General features: G+C 40.7%; 1 protein-coding gene across 3 annotated transcripts in view; it reads right to left on the reverse strand.

Moving 5' to 3' along the window:
- KDM2A (lysine demethylase 2A) overlaps window positions 1-19,295 on the reverse strand; it is a 114,059-nt gene extending 94,764 nt beyond the window's left edge. Inside the window, exons 1-2 of one of the 3 annotated variants that reach the window (XM_081797696.1) lie at window positions 18,490-19,295; window positions 17,150-17,274 (exon numbers count right to left, since the gene is read on the reverse strand). In XM_081797696.1, coding sequence (XP_081653822.1) covers window positions 17,150-17,191 — 42 coding nt within the window. In that variant the 5' untranslated portion in view covers window positions 17,192-17,274; window positions 18,490-19,295. Of the gene's footprint in view, window positions 1-3,816; window positions 3,966-11,437; window positions 11,557-17,149; window positions 17,276-18,489 lie in introns of those variants that run through there. The other 2 variants (XM_081797697.1, XM_031020457.2) reach the window with 2 other exon arrangements.
- Between the last annotated feature and the right edge of the window lie 366 nt (window positions 19,296-19,661).

The following is a 19,661-nucleotide window of genomic DNA, read 5'->3' on the forward strand; positions in this document are numbered from 1 at the left end:
ATAATTTATTTGAATTATAAAAACCTGTAATAAGGCCATGTACAGAATTTTTACAATTTTTTTTTCATTTCAATTTTTTTTTTAATTAAACTCTACACCCATTGTGGGGCTCAAACTCACAATCCTGAGATCACAAGTCACATGCTCTACCAACTGAACAAACCAGGCACCCCCAGAATTTTTAAAATATAGAATCTGGAATAATTTTGTGTCCCATATGAAGAACTGGTAAAAAACGAAGAAATAAAGTACAGAAGAAAATGGATCTCCCCAACTGTTTGTGTCCTCTATAACACAATGTTTGGGATGGTTCCTAATATTTTCATAAATGACACAGAAGACAACATGGGGGTAACACTGCGAACACAGGGAGATAAACTGAGAAAGCTCACAAGCCAAGTGAATGAATGTTATATGATTAGCCTCTGACTTGGGTAAGGTAAAAGGCCTAGAAAAAAATTAAGTAATTCATACAGTAACTTAAAATAAAATGGTTTCTGAACTAATTTTACCCAATAAAAAGTCATCCAAATCTATATTGATACCTGATGACATTAGCCAAGAATCTCTGGTAGGGTAGGGTTTTTCATAAAGTGCACTCAATAACTGGTGAATTAAATATACTACCATAGACATAAAAATTAACATAAAAAATCAAAATTAGGGACATTTGGGTTGCTCTGTCGGTTAAGGGGCTGACTCTTAGTTTGGGCTCAGGTCATGATCTCAGGGTCCTGGGATTGAGCTCTGCATTGGGCTCCACACTCAGTGGGGAGTCTGCTGGAAGATTCTCTCTCTCCCTCTTCCCATCCCCTCATGTGCACACCTGCTCTCTCTCTCTCAAATAAATAAATCTTAAAAAAAAAAAAAAAAAATCAAAATTAGGGGCACCCGGATGGCAGAGTCGGTTGAACCTCCAACTCTTGATTTTGGCTCAGGTCATGATGGGTCATGAGACTGAGCTCGAGTCAGGCTCTTCACTCAGTGCAGTCTGCTTAAGCCTCTCTCTCTCCCTCTGCCCCTCCTCTGAACTCTCGCTCACTCATTCTCTCTAAAACAAATAAACAGGGGCACCTGGGTGGCTCAGTCGTTAAGGGTCTGCCTTCAGCTCGGGTCATGATCCCAGGGTCCTGGGACCGAGCCCCGCATCAGGCTCTCCGCTCAGCGGAAAGCTTGCTTCTCCCTCTCCCACTCCCCCTCCCCCTGCTTGTGGAACACAAGCTGTGTCTCTCTCTGTCAAATAAATAAATAAAATCTTCAATAAAATAGAATAAAATTAAATTAAATTAAAACAAATAAATAAGAAATATAATCAAGCCTCCCCCATGTTTACACTTCCTCTAATGTATCCCCATTACCAACTGCAAAAGTACATATAACTTTACAGGATTGACTCTTCGCATCTCAGATTCCCTCCCATTCTTATGTTCCAGTAACACTCAACTCCTGGCAACGCTGTTTTGATCTTGTAATGCTGTTTCGTATATATGTGCTTCTGGATATGCTGGTTCCTCTGCTTGGAATTTCCTTCCTTGCCTTCTGACCTGCTTAGACGATACTTAACGTTCCAATACCGAACTTAGTAGTTACCACCTCTTTGAATTTCTTCCTCAGTCATTCGCTCCTTTCTCTTGCCTCTGTACTTTGTACTTCCTAAATTTCATTTATCACAGTATAGCATAATTATTTGTTTATATGGCTCTTATCACAGTATGAGGACAGGGTACAAGATATTCATTTCTGTATACCCAACACATTTATTAAACACCAACAGTAAGCCTGACAATGTTTGTTGAATAAATGAGCACAAAACCAAAAAGAACAAAATTTCTGAACTTATGATAATACTTATAGTTTTGATAACCATATCAAGAAATAGTTAACAGGTAGAAAAGATGTGGAGAAAGGCAATTATAATAATTAAAGAAGAAAAAAAAAAGAAGCAACTCCATGTAAGGAAAGACTAAAAAAAACAGGTTTCTTCAATTTAGAAAGTCTGAGATGTGTTATAACTAAAGCTACAAAAGGTAAATGGAACAAATGATACTACTGACTAAATCCTAGAAGTTTTCAACTAGGCACCAACACTGTATCTTAAAGGAGTTCTTTTTAGGAATTCCATTTCTAAAAGATTCCATTTAACAGAGTAAATTTAAACTCAAGGTACTAAGCCAAAACAACAATGGCGGAAGTGGGCCACATATGAAGCACTTAGCATGGTGCCAAGCACAAAATATACACCTGAGATATGCTATTATATGGTTTCTATCAGTAAAGTGTGCAACTCCCTCTACAGGAAGTCAATGAATAACAACAATCAGCACTTTTCAGTCCACAACAACCTGCTGCAGGTAACACTGAGGCAAATATTTATTGCGAACAAAGCTCCTTGGTAATCACTATATTGTACACCTTAAACTCATTTAATACTATATGTTAACTATACGTGAATTAAAAGAAATAAAATTAAATAAGCTCATTGGTATAGGAGATGAATATGTATATAACTGCTACTGCAAAAAAGCAACCTCTACTTTTTGATATGTCTTATTCTGCCATACCACTCGTTCAAGTTGGCCTCATAAAGGCCTGTACTTTACCTCTCCCTTCCTTCAATCACTCATCATGGAGAAATTTCCACTGACAGAGAGAAAAGCACGTGTGTGTATGTGTGTGTGTGGTGCATTCACACAGATATAAATACACATGCCCATACTTTGCTTTGTGCAAGCAGCATGAAGCAGCAGTTTCCACATACTTCTGAACTGACTGCCTCTGATTCAGACACTATGGCTATACAGCTATGATCAGTTTAAAAAATGTCCACAAATTCAACTGGTAGAAAACACATGAAGAAAAGCTTTAAAAATAACTTTTAAACTCTGAAATTTAAATTAAGGTAGTTAATTATAGTTTTCGGAAACACACAGAAAACAGAAAAACTGCTAAAGTAATTCCAGTGGTTCTCAAACTTTACCATCTACCAGAATCACCTGGTGGGCTTGTTGAAGTCAGCCACTCCCAGAGTTTCTGATTTAGTAAATCTGGGGTAGGACCTAAGAATCTGCATTTTTAACAAGATTCCCAGATGATGTGGTTAAGGAGCACACTTTGAAAACAACTAGTTTAAACTATCAGAACTGAGAAAGACCTTGCAGATGAATAAAATAAAGCTTGGATAACAGTCTTCCTGATTACTAATCTAAGGTTCTTCCCATTGTTAGAGTTCAGTTATTATATTATACAAATTTATGTATTTTAAGAAGTGCACAACACATTTTGTTCAATTCAATAGACATTTTTCTGAGCACTTAAATTAAGACATGATCCTTGCCTTAAAGAAGTCTACTCTAGCTGGATGAAAAGACTCATGGTCAAATAATTACAACACAAAGTGATCCCACAACAGAAATGCATATAAAGTGCCTCAGGGGGATGCCTGGGTGGCTCAGTTGGTTAAGCGTCTGCCTTCGGCTCAGGTCATGATCCCACGGTCCTGGGATCGAGTCCCGCATCGGGCTCCCTGCTCAGCGGGGAGCCTGCTTCTCCCTCTCCCTCTGCCTGCCGCTCCCCCTCCTTGTGCTTTCTCTCTCTCTGTCAAATAAATAAATATAATCTTTAAAAATAAATAAATAAATAAAGTGCTTCAGTAATTTAACTGAGGAGAACTCAAGAGAAGAATGTCTGCGGGCTTTGGAGAATAATTAGGAGCTTACCAAGAAGACAGAATAGGGCTGGAGGGAGAGCATTTTAGAGATGCACATTCACACACACAAAAAAATCCATCCAGCACCTACTGTGGACCAGATACTGTACCAAGCATGGGGATAAAACGGTGAGAAAAGGCATCATAGCAGGCTTTAATGATGCTTACAATCTGAAAGGGAAACAGACAATCAAACAATAATTCAAGTAAATATAGTAAATATAAAGTTGCAATTTTGATAGGTGTTATGCATAAGAGATATTTTATACTATACTCTTAAGAATTTATAACTGGAAGATCTAGTCAAAGAAATGCTTCCCTAAGAAAAAGGTCTGGAGGATGGTACTTTATCATTCTATACACCATGTTCAAACCTTTGCGCATGAAGAGTGTTTGTAGACACTATTACTATTAAATGGACATTCTGTGTCCTTTTAAAGTTCAAAGGAGGGATCTTGGTAGGCTACTACTCAACTATGCAAGACAAAAGGACTGTCAATTAACTTCTTCACAACGCCTAGCACAGACTATGAATACTCATGCCTATTATCCAGGAAGCCCATTTCCCAACATCAACAAACAGGGGAACCGAACTAATTATGAAAGTGGCCCAGGGAACACAGTATAAGAGCAAGGGTAGCTAGATGGTCTCAAGAAATGAGTAGTCTGTTCCTCCTTTCTCTAACAACCAGAACAAGATATGGCAAATTTTTGCTCCTTGCCTCTCCTTCTCTGATTCTGTTCTAACCATCACCCTTCTTTTTCTTTTTTTTTTTTTTAAGATTGTACTCATTTATTTGAGAGAGAGAGAATGAGACAGAGAGAGCGCATGAGAGGGGGGAGGGTCAGAGGGAGAAGCAGACTCCCCGCTGAGCAGGAAGCCTGATGCAGCACTCGATCCAGGGACTCCAGGATCATGCATGACCTGAGCCGAAGGCAGTCGCTTAACCAACTGAGCCACCCAGGCGCCCTAACCATCACCCTTCTGATAACTGTCAGCACTGAACCACAGAATGGAGTAGATTAATTTTATTACACTATACTTTGTCTTCATGAAAAGTTAACCAACCTGCAATGTGAGTCTCAATGATATAAATGGTATTATGCTATGTGTGTGCCAGGAAAGTCATGACTTGTCCTCATGGAGCATATAATAAAGACAATTAAATTTTTTATCTTGTATCCAGTTAGGTACCATAAGAGGTAGGGAGAAAAAAATATGAGGATTTAGAAAAGGTTGCCTTCAATACGCTAAGGAAACAGTACTGCAAATGGACTTTAGAAGATGAGAACTATGGTAGGGACAGGGAGACAAGACAGCACAAGTATGTAGAAAAAAACCAAGAAGGCAGTTTGGTTTGGCTGGAACATATATGAATTAAGAGTAGCTAATAAGGGGCGCCTGGGTGGCTCAAATGGTTAAGCGTCTGCCTTCAGCTCAGGTCATGATCCCAGGGTCCTGGGATCGAGCCCCGCATCAGGCTCCCTGCTCCGCGGAGAGTCTGCTTCTCCCCCTGCTCATGCTCTCTCTATCTCTGTGTCTCGAATGAATAAATAAAAAAATCTTTAAAAGAGTAGCTAATAAGACTGTAGTAGTCAACTGGGGCCTGAATATCAGGCTAAAGAGTTTGTGCCTACAATGGCAAAACCCTTCAAGTTAACCAAGCATTTATAAACAATTTCCAGGGATGCCTGGGTGGCTCAGTCGGTTAAGCGTCTGCCTTCAGTTCCAAATCACGATCCCAGAGTCCTGGGATCGAGTCCTGCATCGGGCTCCTTGCTCAGCGGGGAGCCTGCTTCTCCCTCTACCTTCAGTCCCCCCTGCTTGTGTTCTCTCTGATAAGTAAAATCTTTAAAAAAAAAAAATTTTTTTTCCCAAAAGGTAAGTTTTATTTTCACTAATCCACACATGAAAAGTTAAAGTTCATAGGAGCGCCTGACTGGCTGAGTCAGTAGAACATATGACTCCTGATCTCGGGGTTTTAAGTTTGAGCCCCACGTTAGGGGTAGAGTTTACTTAATAAAAATTTAAAAATAAAGTTACCCACACCACCACTGACTTTACAGAGTGGGAATATTACGGAGGACAGGACCAACATGATCAGAACCTTGGAAGCACAATATTAAGAAATAACGGTAGGGGCGCCTGGGTGGCTCAGTCGTTAAGCGTCTGCCTTCAGCACAGGTCATGATCCCAGGGTCCTGGGATCAAGCCCCGCATCAGGCTCCCTGCTTGGCGGGAAGCCTGCTTCTCCCTCTCCCACTCTCCCTGCTTGTGTTCCCTCTCTCGCTGTGTCTCTCTCTGTCAAATAAATAAATAAAATCTTTAAAAAAAAAAAAGAAAGAAAGAAAGAAAGAACGGTAAAAATATCCCCCCCAAAAAAAAATCCAAGGAAGAGGCTACTACAATAGTCTAAGAGTCCAAACTGTTTGGAGTGGTAGTGAGAACTACATAAAGATGAATATGAGAGGGGCGCCTGTGTGGCTCAGTCGTTAAGCGTCTGCCTTTGGCTCGGGTCATGATCTCAGGGTCCTGGGATTAAGCCCTGCATTGGGCTCCCTGCTCGGCGAGGAGCCTGCTTCTCCTTTTCCCACTCCCCCTGCTTATGTTCCCTCTCTCACGTTCTCTCTCTGTCAAATAAATAAATAAAATCTTTAAAAAATATATATATGAATATGAGAAATCCATCAAGTCTTAGCTACTGATTAAATATGAAGGATGACAGAAGAAGGAATAATAGATGATAGCACCATTAACAAAAAAAATGCAGTGGTCTCTTCCAACTTAAAACAAAATGTAACAAACAAAAACCTGAGAGAACCTTCTCTGGATTCTGCACTTTAACTTCCAGCTATGACCTGCTCCCCTTTTCTCTTCACAGCCAAACTCCTTTAAACTTCTCTTCATTCACTGTCTCTGTTTAATCTCACACTTATTCTGAAAAATGTCTTCTGCTCCAAATGCACTGAAACTAATGTTTAAAATCACCATTAACCTATGTTGCCAAATCCCATGAAAATCTCTGTCTTCAATATACTCAGCCTCTAGGTGGCATCCACCTCAGCTGACTACTCCCCTCCTCTTTTTTATACACCATGAAATGTTGTTTAAGAATACAAACTGGAGCCAGACAAACCTGGGTTCAAAAACCAATAACCTCTCCAGTTATTATCTGGTGGTCTGGGACAAATTATATAGCCCCTTCTTATGTCGTTTTCCTGATCTATAAAATTGAGATAATGAAAGCACCTACTTCATAGTTACAAGCATTAAATGAATAAAAACACACTAACACTTAACACAGTGCTTGATAAACAGTAATTACCACAGTCCCTTGGCTTCTAAGACATCACTACTCTCTTGATTTTCCTCATACCTCCCTGGGCCCCCTTCATTCCCTCTGTAAGCTACTCCATGTCTACCCAACTTCATTTACCATAATATGCCAACGAGACACAGGTATATGCCAAAAAGCCCTTCCTGTGGTCCAGAATCATAGTCCGCTACCTACTCAACAGTTCTAACAGTTCTACCAGATGTTTCACAAGTACCTCACATTCAATCTGTCCAAACTTGCTCAAAACTGAGCTTATGCTCATCCCCTCAATCTCCATACCTGCTCTTCCTTCAGTGTGCCCTATTCTCAATAAAAGGACTATTACACCACAAGCCATTCACATGAGAAAACCTTGTGTCACCCTCCCACACATCCAAGGAACCAAAGTCCTACAATTTTGTTTTCTAAGTATTTCTCAAAACCTCCCTAATTCCACTATCCATATTCTCAACCATACTTCCATCGTTTCTTATCTAAATAACTGCAATAGCCTCCTAATTTGCATCATCAAATCCATTCTCTCTCCCTCCCTGATCCTTTCTCTATACTGCAGCTGTTAATAGCTCACGCATATTACTCCTCTGCTAAACTTGTGCCTTCCCACCGTCTTCAGAATAAAGCCCTACTTGACCTGACCCCTGACTACCTTGTCAGGATTTTAATTCTCTCCTCCACTTACTTCTCTGCAGTTACCCTAGCTTTTTTGGTTTTGTGTGGTTGGTAGGTTCTTCAAACAGGTCAGATTCCTTCCAAACTCAGGGTTTCTACATATGCTAATCACTTCCTTCTTGCCAGGTTATCTCTTACGCATCCTTCAGGTCTCAGTTTTAAAAGCTTTCTCAGAGAAAGCGTTCTCTGATGCCTCCTCCCACTCCTGAAATTTAGATTAGGTCACCTTATCATATATTCTCACTGCATCCTATATTTACCTTTGTAGTCCTTTGCGTATCTATGATTGACATTACTAACAGAAGTATTTAATTACTGACTTCCCCACCAGACAGACTGGAAGCTTCACAACAGAGGGACCATGCCTGTCTTACTCATCACTGTATCCCAAGAGCTTTGCATGGTGTCTGACACAAAGTTAAGTGCTTGTAATATTTTCTCATTCATACCACAGGGCTTTGCATTAGCTGGTCCCTCTAGCCAGAGCTCTGCTGACCCAGATCTGGTCCCCTTAAGCCCTTGAACTTCACAAGAATGGCTCCTCACCACTCAGGTCTCAGTCACAAAATGCCATCTTCTCAGGCAGCCTTAGTAACCATCAATCTAAAGGAACAATCCTCACCCAAACAAGTACAGATGACCCTTGAACAACATTGGTTTGAACTGCATGGGTTCACTTACATGCAGATATTTTCCGATACATAGAAAATATATGTTTGTTGGCTGTGTATGTTACGGAAAGCTTCTGGTCAAAATATGCTATTAGTACTTAAGTTGTGGGGGAGTCAAAAGTTACATGTGGATTTTCAACTGTGCAGAGGGTCAGGGCCCCTAGCCCCCGCTTGTTTAAGGGTCAACTGTATTTCATCACCCTCTTAATTTCTTCAAAGCACTCATCACTACTTGAAACCACAGTATTTGGAAGTTATAAAAAAGTAAGGCCCAAGTAAAGTAGCTGTCACAGTATAAGCACCTAAAAAACATTTATGCGAATGAATATCCTGAATGAGAAAATATTACCTGGGGAATACCCAAAGTTCATCAACAAAACATATACAAACTGTCCTCCAACAAAGTCAAAAAGAGGCAGTATAGCTTAGAAGGCTTGGGAGCCAGACTACCTGCTTTGAATCCTCCTTGTCTTCTTAACTGGATAACCTCAGACAAGTTACTTAATTGTACTATGCCTCAGTTTCTAAGCCAGAAAATGGGAATCATAGAGCCTATCTCAAAGGGTTGCCAAGAATTAAGTTAGTTAAAATGTGTAAAGTGCCAGTACCAGGCACATAGTATATACTCAATGTGTACTATTATCCATCAGATTGGGCTTCTTCCTACCTTGTCTCAAATATACGGGGTGACTTTTCCTTTATCTTATCCACCCAAAAAGGCTCACAATTTTTGTTGTTGTTGTTGACCACACAACTCCAAGGGCATCTTTCAGCAGATTAAGATATGTGAATGGCACCTGCTGGAATTGTGCAATATGGTAGCATCAACCTCAAGTTCTGGCAACCCCCCAGAATTATGATGATCAGAAGATTAAGAGGATCAAAAGACACAAGAAACAGAGAAGTACTTTGGAAACTATAAAAGTACTTTAAGTGATCACTATATTTATGAATCTACATTCTCTTGAGGTCACTGTCAGAAGCAAGAGTGTTGGCCAGATTACTGCCCTGACAGGACAGAGTTCCTAACTTCTGAGATCTAGGGATATAAAGAGATGGATTAAGGTTGAGGCTACATACTGAATTCACACTGAGGGCCACAACCAGCTCATGAAGTTGTTTCTTAAAAATGATCATAGGGTATTGAGCTACAGTGCAATTCACTGTATGTCAATATTTGCTCACATCAATACCACAACTTTTAACTCATTTTTCTATCCTTCAGAGAGAATATCAAAAGGAAATTTCTTGTTGTAATCAATACAATGAATACTTACTTTGGTTATCCAAGTAAGTTGCTTTAGGATAAGTTAAAAGGAGTAATAAATCTGCACCTTGGTCGAGGATTTTCCATACCATTTAGTTTTGTGAAAATTTGACAGCAACAACAAAACCCTTTATGCTTACTTTGAGCAAAGCCCTGCGAAAGGGAATCTGAGAGTGCTTCTGAGATGTTTTGTGTTAAACTTAAAACTCTAAGATTAACAGCAGAAAACCAGGATGGAAACGTACACAGAACCTATCTACTGGGTATTTCTCTTTAAATAGGGATTTTCAGGGGTGCCTGGGTGGCTCAATCGTTAAGCGTCTGCCTTCGGCTCAGGTCATGATCCCAGTGTCCTGGGATTGAGCCCCACATCGGACTCTCTGCTCAGCGGGAGGCCTGCTTCTCCCTCTCCCACTCCCCCTGCTTGTGTTCCCTCTCTCGCTGTCTCTCTCTCTGTCAAATAAACAAATAAAATCTTGAAAAATAAATAAATAGGGATTTTCAATCTCGCATTGTTGACATTTTGGACCCAATAACCCTCTGCTGTGGGGGGCTGACCTGTGCATTTAGGATAGTTTAGAAGCATCCTTAGCCTCTACTCACTAGAATACCAGTAGTACTCCCCTAGTCTGACAATCAAAAAAGTCTCAAAAAAAAAAAAAAAAAAAGTCTCCATATATTGCCAAATATCCCAAGGGGGCAAAAAATCACACCCAGTTGAGAACCCCTGCTTTAAGTAATCTGTTCCACTTTTTTTTTTTTTAAAGATTTTATTTATTTATTTGAGACAGAGAGAATGAGAGAGAGAGAGAGCACGTGAGAGGGGGGAGGGTCAGAGGGAGAAGCAGGCTCCCCGCTGAGCAGGGAGCCCGATGCGGGACTCGATCCAGGGACTCCAGGATCATGACCTGAGCCGAAGGCAGTCGCCTAACCAACTGAGCCACCCAGGCGCCCTCTGTTCCACTTTTCTAAAACATCCACCCAATGTCCTCTCCTCTCCTTTTCAAAACTCCCTCCTGATCTTGCTGATAATGCAGACTTAATCCCAGAGTCCACCTTAATTCTTCATTTGTCTCCAAAATCCTCAGAAATCACTAAGTACAACTCCTTCCATGACAGGTCAGTTCTCTTGTTCAAAACAGCTGGTGATAAAGTTGACACTAGGACTCAGCACTCATGATCCTCAATCAAGAACTCTTTTCCATAACATGCTGCTATCCATCAGTCAGCAAGTTTTGTCAGTCCTTCACTTCCTTTCCATTTCTACTAACTGTACCCCAGAACAGTGGCTCTCAAACTTCTGCATGTAATGGAATCACCTGGCTTGTTAAAACGCAGATTGCTGGGCCCCAATTCCAGAGTTTCTGATTCAGTAAATACAGGGCAGGGCCCCTCAAATGTGCATTTCTAACATGTTCCCAGATACCCAGATAATGCTGAGGCTGCTGGTGAGGGAACCACACTTCAAGAACCACTGCCCTAGAGATCAGGTACCTAATACCTTAAGAGGTAACTTATTTCAATATTCCTTTGGACACATCCCTGACTTGAAACTGCAAAAATATTATTCCTAAAACACCACTTTGATCAAATTACTATTTGATTAAAAACAAACCACAACTTCCAATGACTCTCTATTTTCCATACCTGGAAATTTTCTACTTTAGCCCTATGAATCTAATGAATGTCCTCAGACTAGGCCTTATAAGCATCCCATTCCATAGTAAAGCTTATGCTGTCTTTACCTCCTGCAAGGCCACCCTCTTCCCTCCTCCTCTCTACCTACCTGAAGGAGGCCTTCACCACTGTATTTGCCAAAACCACTCGCTTGGTCACTATCTGCTGCCTTTTTTTATGGTTTAAGTTTTTACCAAGTACTCACAGATAGAGAAAACCCCCAAGAACCTAAAATTTAAAACAGAAAACAATGATATGAGTGACATGCATAAATAAAAAGCTGGACATATACACAAATACTGCTGTTTTAACAGATCAAGTGCAATAAGTTCAAAGTTCACAAAAAGAATGTGCCACCTTTTTCTAACATGATGAAACACTGGCTGTCAAATATTTGTAGCTATCTCATTTAGGATGTTAAGCAGACATCTGTAAGGGAAGAAATTTTAAAAGTAGCCTCAAAAAAAGAGAAAGCACTCAGTCTGCAACTTCCTACAACAGAAATGGGTATCATTTGTTTTCTGTATGAAATAACACAAGAAACATGGGGTTCAAGGTCTGCTTCCACCCCTCACCAACTTGGTGATCTTGGGCAAGTCACAGACCAAAAACTCCATTTCCATAATTAAAAAAATTAAAATTTAAAACTATACCATCTACCTTACAGGCCAGTTTTGAGGATTAAACAAGATAATGTGTATGAGAGAACCTAGCCTCGTACTCAGCACATAAATACTGAATTGATGTAAAACCACAATGTGACAATATAGTATTATTCCAAAAATGAGATTACACAGGGCAAATTAATGAAACCTAGTCAAGGATGTCCGTTTACAAAGAAAAAAAAATTTTTTTTTAAGATTTTATTTTTATTTATTTTAGAGGTAGGAGGAGGCAGATGGGGAGGGAAAGGGACAAGCAGACCCTTCGCTGAATGTGGAACCTGATGCAGGGCTCAATCTCAGGACCCTGAACTGAAACCAAAAGTCAGCTGCTTAACCAAATGAGCCACCCAGGCACCCCAAGAAGAAAAATTTTAAAGATATAAAATAATGGCATGTTTCTCTGTATGGTATACGGTAAATGTATCAATTATTTGTCTTGCTTAATGGCCAAAACGAAGACTTGAGAATAACACAAACACCATCACTAGCAACTTCACAACTTTAAGTTGTCTAAAAGCCAGCAAAAACCTTGAAACAGAAGATTTACATAGGATTAAGGGAAAAACTTAAAATTCAGACTGAGCTTTTAAAGTTAACTAGACATTTTTTTCATTGGTTTTAATGGCCCAAATACTATAAATGTGTTCATCTGGCATGTGTGTTAAGTATAAATTTTTTCTGTCATAGCTTAAAGCTTCTGGTTCTATGCACACTGCAAGACCTAATACCCAGATATTTTGCTCATCCCTACACACAAACTCTCCTCCATTCCAGTGACTTATTGCTGGCCCTCAAGAAACTGGTAGCAAAGAAAAGTATTTATCAGGGCTTTCAACAATATCAACAGATACTTATTAAGCACTTTCTGTGTTGTAGATGGAGTACTTTCTCTTTTTTTGAGGCTACTTAGAGCACTTTCTATGTGTCAGGCACTATTCGAAGCATCCAGTATATACCATAAACAAAACAAAGTCCCAACTCTCAAGGAGCTTACACTCCAAAGGAGAGATATGCACAAACAAAACAAACAAGTATGATAATGATTAGTGCTCAGCAAAATAAAACAAGAGAAAGTGATAGGGCTTAAATACAGTCCTCATTATGGGTCCCCAAAATGTAGCTTACTGTGGAAGATTGATGCATAAGAATAAAGAATTAGCTCCCTCATTATATGCATTTTGAATCACCCAAAAATGGGCAACAAGTTTTTCCTACATCATCAGGAAGGAGGCTGCAACACTCAGAACAATGTACTCCTCCACCATCACAGATTGAAGGTTAAGTCTAATGAAATAATTATAAATAAGCAAATTCAACAGTTTAGACCACCTATAATTATTTTCTAATTGTTAACAATATGACATTTTCATGCTAGGGAAAATACGGCTTAAAACTAGGATTTTATTTTGCCTAGTTCGTTCCTGGTCAGAAAGACCTTACTGAGAGTGGGGTCATTCAAAGTGGGACTGTTTGTAAAAGGGATAATCTGGTAATTGATGCTGAATCTGAGGAGACAATTTTTAAGTGTAACCCAAAGAATGGTGAGAGTATCATTAGGGCTTCAGTGCCCCAGTTTCTTACAAAAGATAAATGATTTAGCTATTTCAAAGAAAAACATATGTAAGAAATAAACAGCATTGAACCTCTAATAGTATAACATCCTTTAGAAAATCTCTTAATCTCATCATCAAGATTGACAATCAAACTGAATTCTCAAGAAAATCAACATCTCTCCTTCAGATAACACTACTAGACTTAGGTGAATTCAAGAGAAACAAATATTCAGGTTACATAACTTCTTTTACCCTGAAGTATATTGTCTTCACTTTCTTTTACATTGATTTAGGTGTCCATTTGTTTCTACAATTGCCTTTGGCAGGAGCTAATGAATTTTTTCCACACTAAATTGAATGATATGTACAATATATTAACAAGTTAAGGGCACATATCATAGTCCAGTGTATTAAAATATATAACAAAGGTCATCTTTTCCAAAAAAAAAATGAAAAAAGCCCCAAGTTAAAACGATACTACATAGCATAGAAATATTAACGTAAGCACTTCGATGCATGCTATTTTGCCCTTGATTTTCTATGCAATAAGGATTACTCAGAATTGGTATGATTTCAAAAACCTAAAAGATCATCAATTATAACTGCTAAGGATCTAATTAACATTTTAGATTAAGTCACTGTAAGATACTATGCTGAATATTCCTTACAAATCAATACTTAAATATACATGGATAGAAACAAACATCTAAACCTACTCCAACACTTTAGCTGCTGAAATCAAATGAAGAAAAAAGGAAGTTCCATCTTTAGTACTTGTCAATATTTCTCAATTAGGTCCTCCAACTAAATTTACTAAAAATACAGAAATAAATCCTCTTTACTCAGGACAACCAAATACCCACCCATTGCCGAAGCTGAAGCTTCTATCCCTCTCACTTGAATACCCTTTCCAGGTACATCAACTTGCCTTAGAGATCTGTCTGGCTTTGTTCTAGGAATCTATACACAAAACTACTAATCTTTTCATTAAAAAACAAAACAAAACTATGTCTTGCTTAAGAATAGTAAAACATCATTCATTTCCCACACTGCAAAACAAGCATTCTAGTTCCAGAAAGTAGAGCTTATGCCCCAAATCTATACATATACACCAACTTCAAAGGTAAAATTCTCTTCTACATGTAATAAAGTTTGGCAAGAGGCAAGCCATTTTTTTTAAACTAGCTATTTCCGACTTTAAAAAATGACTTGTCACAAAGTTGATATAAACATATCAAAATTTACCAAATTCAGCCTGTGCACTCGAAATAGCTATCTCAGTAAGAAGCATTAAAATGATTTATTTCAATTTTTAATAGTATTCTTACTAGTAAGAATACTTTTTTTTTCTTGATAGGTAAAAGGTCCTGAATACAAAAAAGTCATTACAAAATGAGTCTGGACTCAGACTTTTAATATTGATACCATTTTCTCTCTCAAGAGGCTATTTTGGAGGTCTATCACAAGGGACGCCCATTTAGGTTTTATCCCCTAAAACAACATTAAGTAACATTTAATAACACTATAATCAACGTACTAAGTAATTCAATTCAATTTGACAAATATATATTGTATGAGACCACACAAATTTTAATCACTAAGCTAAGTAAGTAAACCTGTCGTTTGTCTCTCTTTCAAACTTTATGTTCTATGGCCAATAACTGCAAAACAAAAGTAAGTTCTACACTTTGACCGCCTTTAAAGACAGACAGTGTTAAAAAACAGTTAACTACTATAAAAATTAGCCATTATCAATGTAACATGAGGACTCACCACAGAGACAGACATTAAAAGTTTGGTAGGCAAACTTGTCACTCAAATAAGCTGCCAATATGCTCTTATCAAAAGTTATGCTACAAAAGGAATTTACACTTCAGATATAATTTTGTCATGTAATCTTAGAAAGAAAAACAAGACATCAGTCATCCTAAACTTCAGAATTACCCAAAGTTCCAAGATCCCCACCAAATATCTGATGTACCCCCTAATACAACACTGCTACAACAGCACATGAACCAAAAGAAAAAATATGCTAGATATGGAAAGGGTTAATGTGTGCAACAGGTAGCAATCATTTTACAATTAAAAAATCATCTTACCAAGACAAAAGTCACAGATTCCCTGGATTTCCTTACCACTACCTCCCTACCTTGTTAAAAAATATGAACTTTTTCTGGCTGAATGAAAGGCTCTTCCTTTGAAAGACTGGATCCCAAGATCCAAGATCCCTCTAGTATTTATGTAACAATACATAAACAATGTATTGTTGAGCTTAAAATAAGCTCAACAATTCTACAAGCCTGACATGATAAAAATGATTCCCCATATAGCTGGGAATAACACCTGGGAAGAGAATTCTGCAGCATCCTTGTTCTTCTATGGTCCCAAAGAAAAGTTTAAGAAATATCAAAACAAAAATAAACCTTAAGCATACAAAATTTCGCTACTGACATACGTAGTTTATTTCTGAAAGTTAAAGAACCGTAGTTTATTTCTAAATGTTAAAGAACTATATTCTCAATACATGCTTTGGGAGACAAGAGGCAAATCTCTGGAATAAGTCTTGCCAGAACATATGCCTGCTGGATATACTTGCCAATGCACTCCACACCTTTCTAACAGTCACGTTTAAACAAAGTAGCCTTTTTTCAAAAAGAGTGGAGATCATCAGAGAATGATTACAGAATCACTCTGTTTTCCTCCAAACTCAGTCTAAAACACAGAGCCAAAGAAAACCACCATAATTCCTTTAGTAATCTTCTAGGTCTCTCAGTTCACCGAATTTCACATGATACAGACAATTCTTTGGCTCCCATACCTTACTCTAAAGACACAAATTCAAATTTCTCAAATGAATATACGGTGAGAATATTAATAAAGTTCTCTTTGACTAGGGGATACAAAAATCAAATTCTTGAACTCCAATAGGGAAACTTTGAGAGGAAAATAGGGCTTAAAGGAGCAAATATTCATAGGCACATATAAGCAAATTCCCTCCAAATCATTACTAAGTAAAAATTTCTTTCAACAAGATATATCTCATACTTCCTTCCCAAAATACAAAATACAGAACTTCTGGCATTCTACCCTTTCTCAATCAATCCCCACCAACCCTCTAAACCTATCAGTGTTACTTGTGTTAAAAATAGAAATCCATAGTTCTACTTCCCAGCTCAAAGCCACAAATCCTGACATACCATAATCTACAAAAATGATACAGAACTAACGTTCCTCAGTTTTGCCCCTAAAATTTACATTCTAATCTAACTTAATCAGATTTATTACAGTGTCAGTATTGCAAAATTAGTAATCCCTGTCATGATGTAATCCACAAAATCCTTTGATTTACAACAGTTTCTATAGAAGTTAAGGTTACATATAAGTCCATTTCCAAACAGGATGAATATTAAGGCTCTAATTGCTTGGCCTAAAAACCAAATGAGATATTAATACATCATCTCTCCTCTGGTATACAGAAAAGCCACCTGAAAAGTTTTAATCACAGTAGGTTCACAAATGGAAACAAAATAGTTATTGTGCTTCAAAATTGGAAAAAAAAAAAAAAAAGGAGAGAGAGAGAGAGAGAGAGAATAAAATACTAACCAATCTCTGGCTGTAACGAATCCTTTCTTCTTCGGGTTCCATCTCTCACTCCTCTGTTGAAATTACTGTAAAGAAACCACTCCAGGGCTGCCTTCCTCTTCCTCCTTAGGAACCAGGTTGCAACACTAAAGAATAATGATATGAGCAGAGATGAGAACTCATCCCCAAACTCAAGCTTTCTTTTCACAGAAAGAAGTATTTAAGATATGTATAAGTTAAAGGCTCTCTGACAAATCTGGTTCCTCTTCATCAGTTTGGGACCCCTCTGCTCTGGGGCAAGTGTTTCCATGCCATGACCAACGTTAATCACATTACAACTGTCCGAGGCCTAGGCAAAAGGAGATGATGTTGGTTTCAGTTCCTTGTGGATGGGCCACACCACTGTTTCTTCCCCACAGGATTACAATAAGCAAGCTTCCCTTTGATGGCAGTAGTAGGGAAAAAAAAAAAAAAACGTGTTGGGGGGGGAGACTTGTATCTATAGAGAACTGACCAGGTGAAGCAGGCACTGAACAAATCCAGATCCCAACCAAATTAGCTCTCTCTCACTGATAATTAGAAATTAAAGGAAAAAAGGGCAGACTATATTAAAAAAGGACCAAAAAATCAGGATACAGAAAGATTCCAAAACAATTTCCCATACCCCTCTAGTAAAGCCGTACACCATCGTTGCCTTCCTTCCTAGACTCCCTGGATCTTTCTCATTCCCAAACCAACACTCCACCCCAACACAATATGTGTACAACTCTGAAACAAATTCAAGAGAGTTGTAAACCAGGGACAAAAATTCCATTAGATCTTTTTGAATAAAGTAATAAAATGAGCGAATCCATCTATAGAAATAAGTAAAATACATCTTTTCCAAAAATTACGACCGATCTGCGCGACGGTCGATCCATAATACCAAGAAAGGTTTTTCTTTTTTTCGAAATATTCTCAAGGATAATGGCTTCCATAGAGAATGCAGAATTTTTTTTTCCTTTTTGCAACTACATTTCAGCCACGTTAATAGCATCCTTTCAAAACTGCTACAAGACCAAAGGACCCAATGACACAGTTGCAAGAGCAGTTCGTGGCAGAGCCCTCCTAGAGGAAACCCTTGTCCCAAGTCGGGAGGGAAAGAAACCGTGTTTGCACCCCCTGGGCGAGGACCGCCGGGGACTGAAAGCAGCCAGGGCCGGAGAGGAAAAATGGCAAATCTCGCCGGGCTCCCCGAAGGAAAGGCGTTTCAATGGTTCACCCATCGGAAAAAGAAATAGAAACTTTACATTAAGACTTTAGATAACACGGTGAACCAAACTTCCAGGGGGGGTGGGGGGGGCTAGGAGGGGGAATCTCACCGGGGATTTTGCTCGTGAGTTCTTGTCCAAGTGAGAAGTAAAAGATTCCAAAAACTGAGAGGAAAAATTAAATCCCAAACGTCGTCTTCGTTTTTTTCCGTGGATCAACCCAGTATCCAGAGAGGGTCAGAGCGACCCGGAAAAGAGGAAACAGTTGCTGAATCAAACCTCCTCTTCAGGCTTCAGAGACCGGGAGTCAGAGGCGTCAGGAGAGGGGAGCGCGACCCCTCGGCGCCGAGCCCGGGGCGCCCCCGCCTCCCCCGGGCCAGCGGTCAGCAGCCCGAGCCCGAGCCCCAAGCCAGCCCCGGCCGCGGGGAGCGCCCTCTTCGCCGTGCCCTCGGCGAGCAGCCGCCCGGCCGCCTCCGGAGCCCAGGAGCGGCAGCCGATCAGCTGAGACCGGCCGGCCCGAGGCTCCCCGCGCCGCCCCGGCCCCCCGGAACGCGGGCCCCGGCCCCGGGGGGCGGAGAGGGCGGGAGCGGCGCGGCGCGCCGCGCCGGGCTGGGGGCCCGGGCTCCCCTCGCGTCTCCCCCTCAGCCCGGGCTCCGCGCTGCGGGACGAGCCCCCGGCTACTCCCCAGTCGCAGAGGAGGGATTCCGGGGGATGGGCCCCCTGGCGTTGCCCCTCCTCCCGGAGCGCCCCCTGCCCAGGATAGACGGAGCGGCGACAGGCCCCAGCCGCTGGGAAGGTGCTCTGCGAGCCGCAGCCGCCGCCGCCGCCGCCGCTGCCGCCGGGGAGGGGTGTTGTTTCCCTCACACAGGAGGAGCCGCTGAAGCAGCCGCCGCCATTTTGAACCCGTCAGACTCTCACATACACACAGCTCCTCCGCGGCGCACTGCGCAGGCGCCGCCCCCCCACCCCTCCTCCGGCTCGCCTCCACCCCCACCCCCTTCAGGCCTCCCTTCGTTTCTTACCGCTCTCCCGGGCGCACGTGAACGCGCACGCGTCACTCCCCTCTAACGCGAACACTCCGCGGCGCGCGCACGCGCGGATGCGTCGGCCTCGAATCGCCCGCGCCCGGCGACGCCGACGCGGCTCCCCGCCCCCCTTCGCGTCAGCCTGCCCGCCCTCCCGCCGGCCCACCGCCCCCGCTCCCCCAGGGCCTTCTTCCTGGGCTCGGGCCCGACCCGCTGCTCGCGCCTGCGCGCAGGCCAGGATCCTCCTCCGCGCGCCCT

The sequence above is a fragment of the Leptonychotes weddellii genome, chromosome 11 (assembly GCF_054177405.1).
Source record: "Leptonychotes weddellii isolate Sample4059 chromosome 11, ASM5417740v2, whole genome shotgun sequence".
NCBI lineage: Eukaryota > Metazoa > Chordata > Mammalia > Carnivora > Phocidae > Leptonychotes > Leptonychotes weddellii.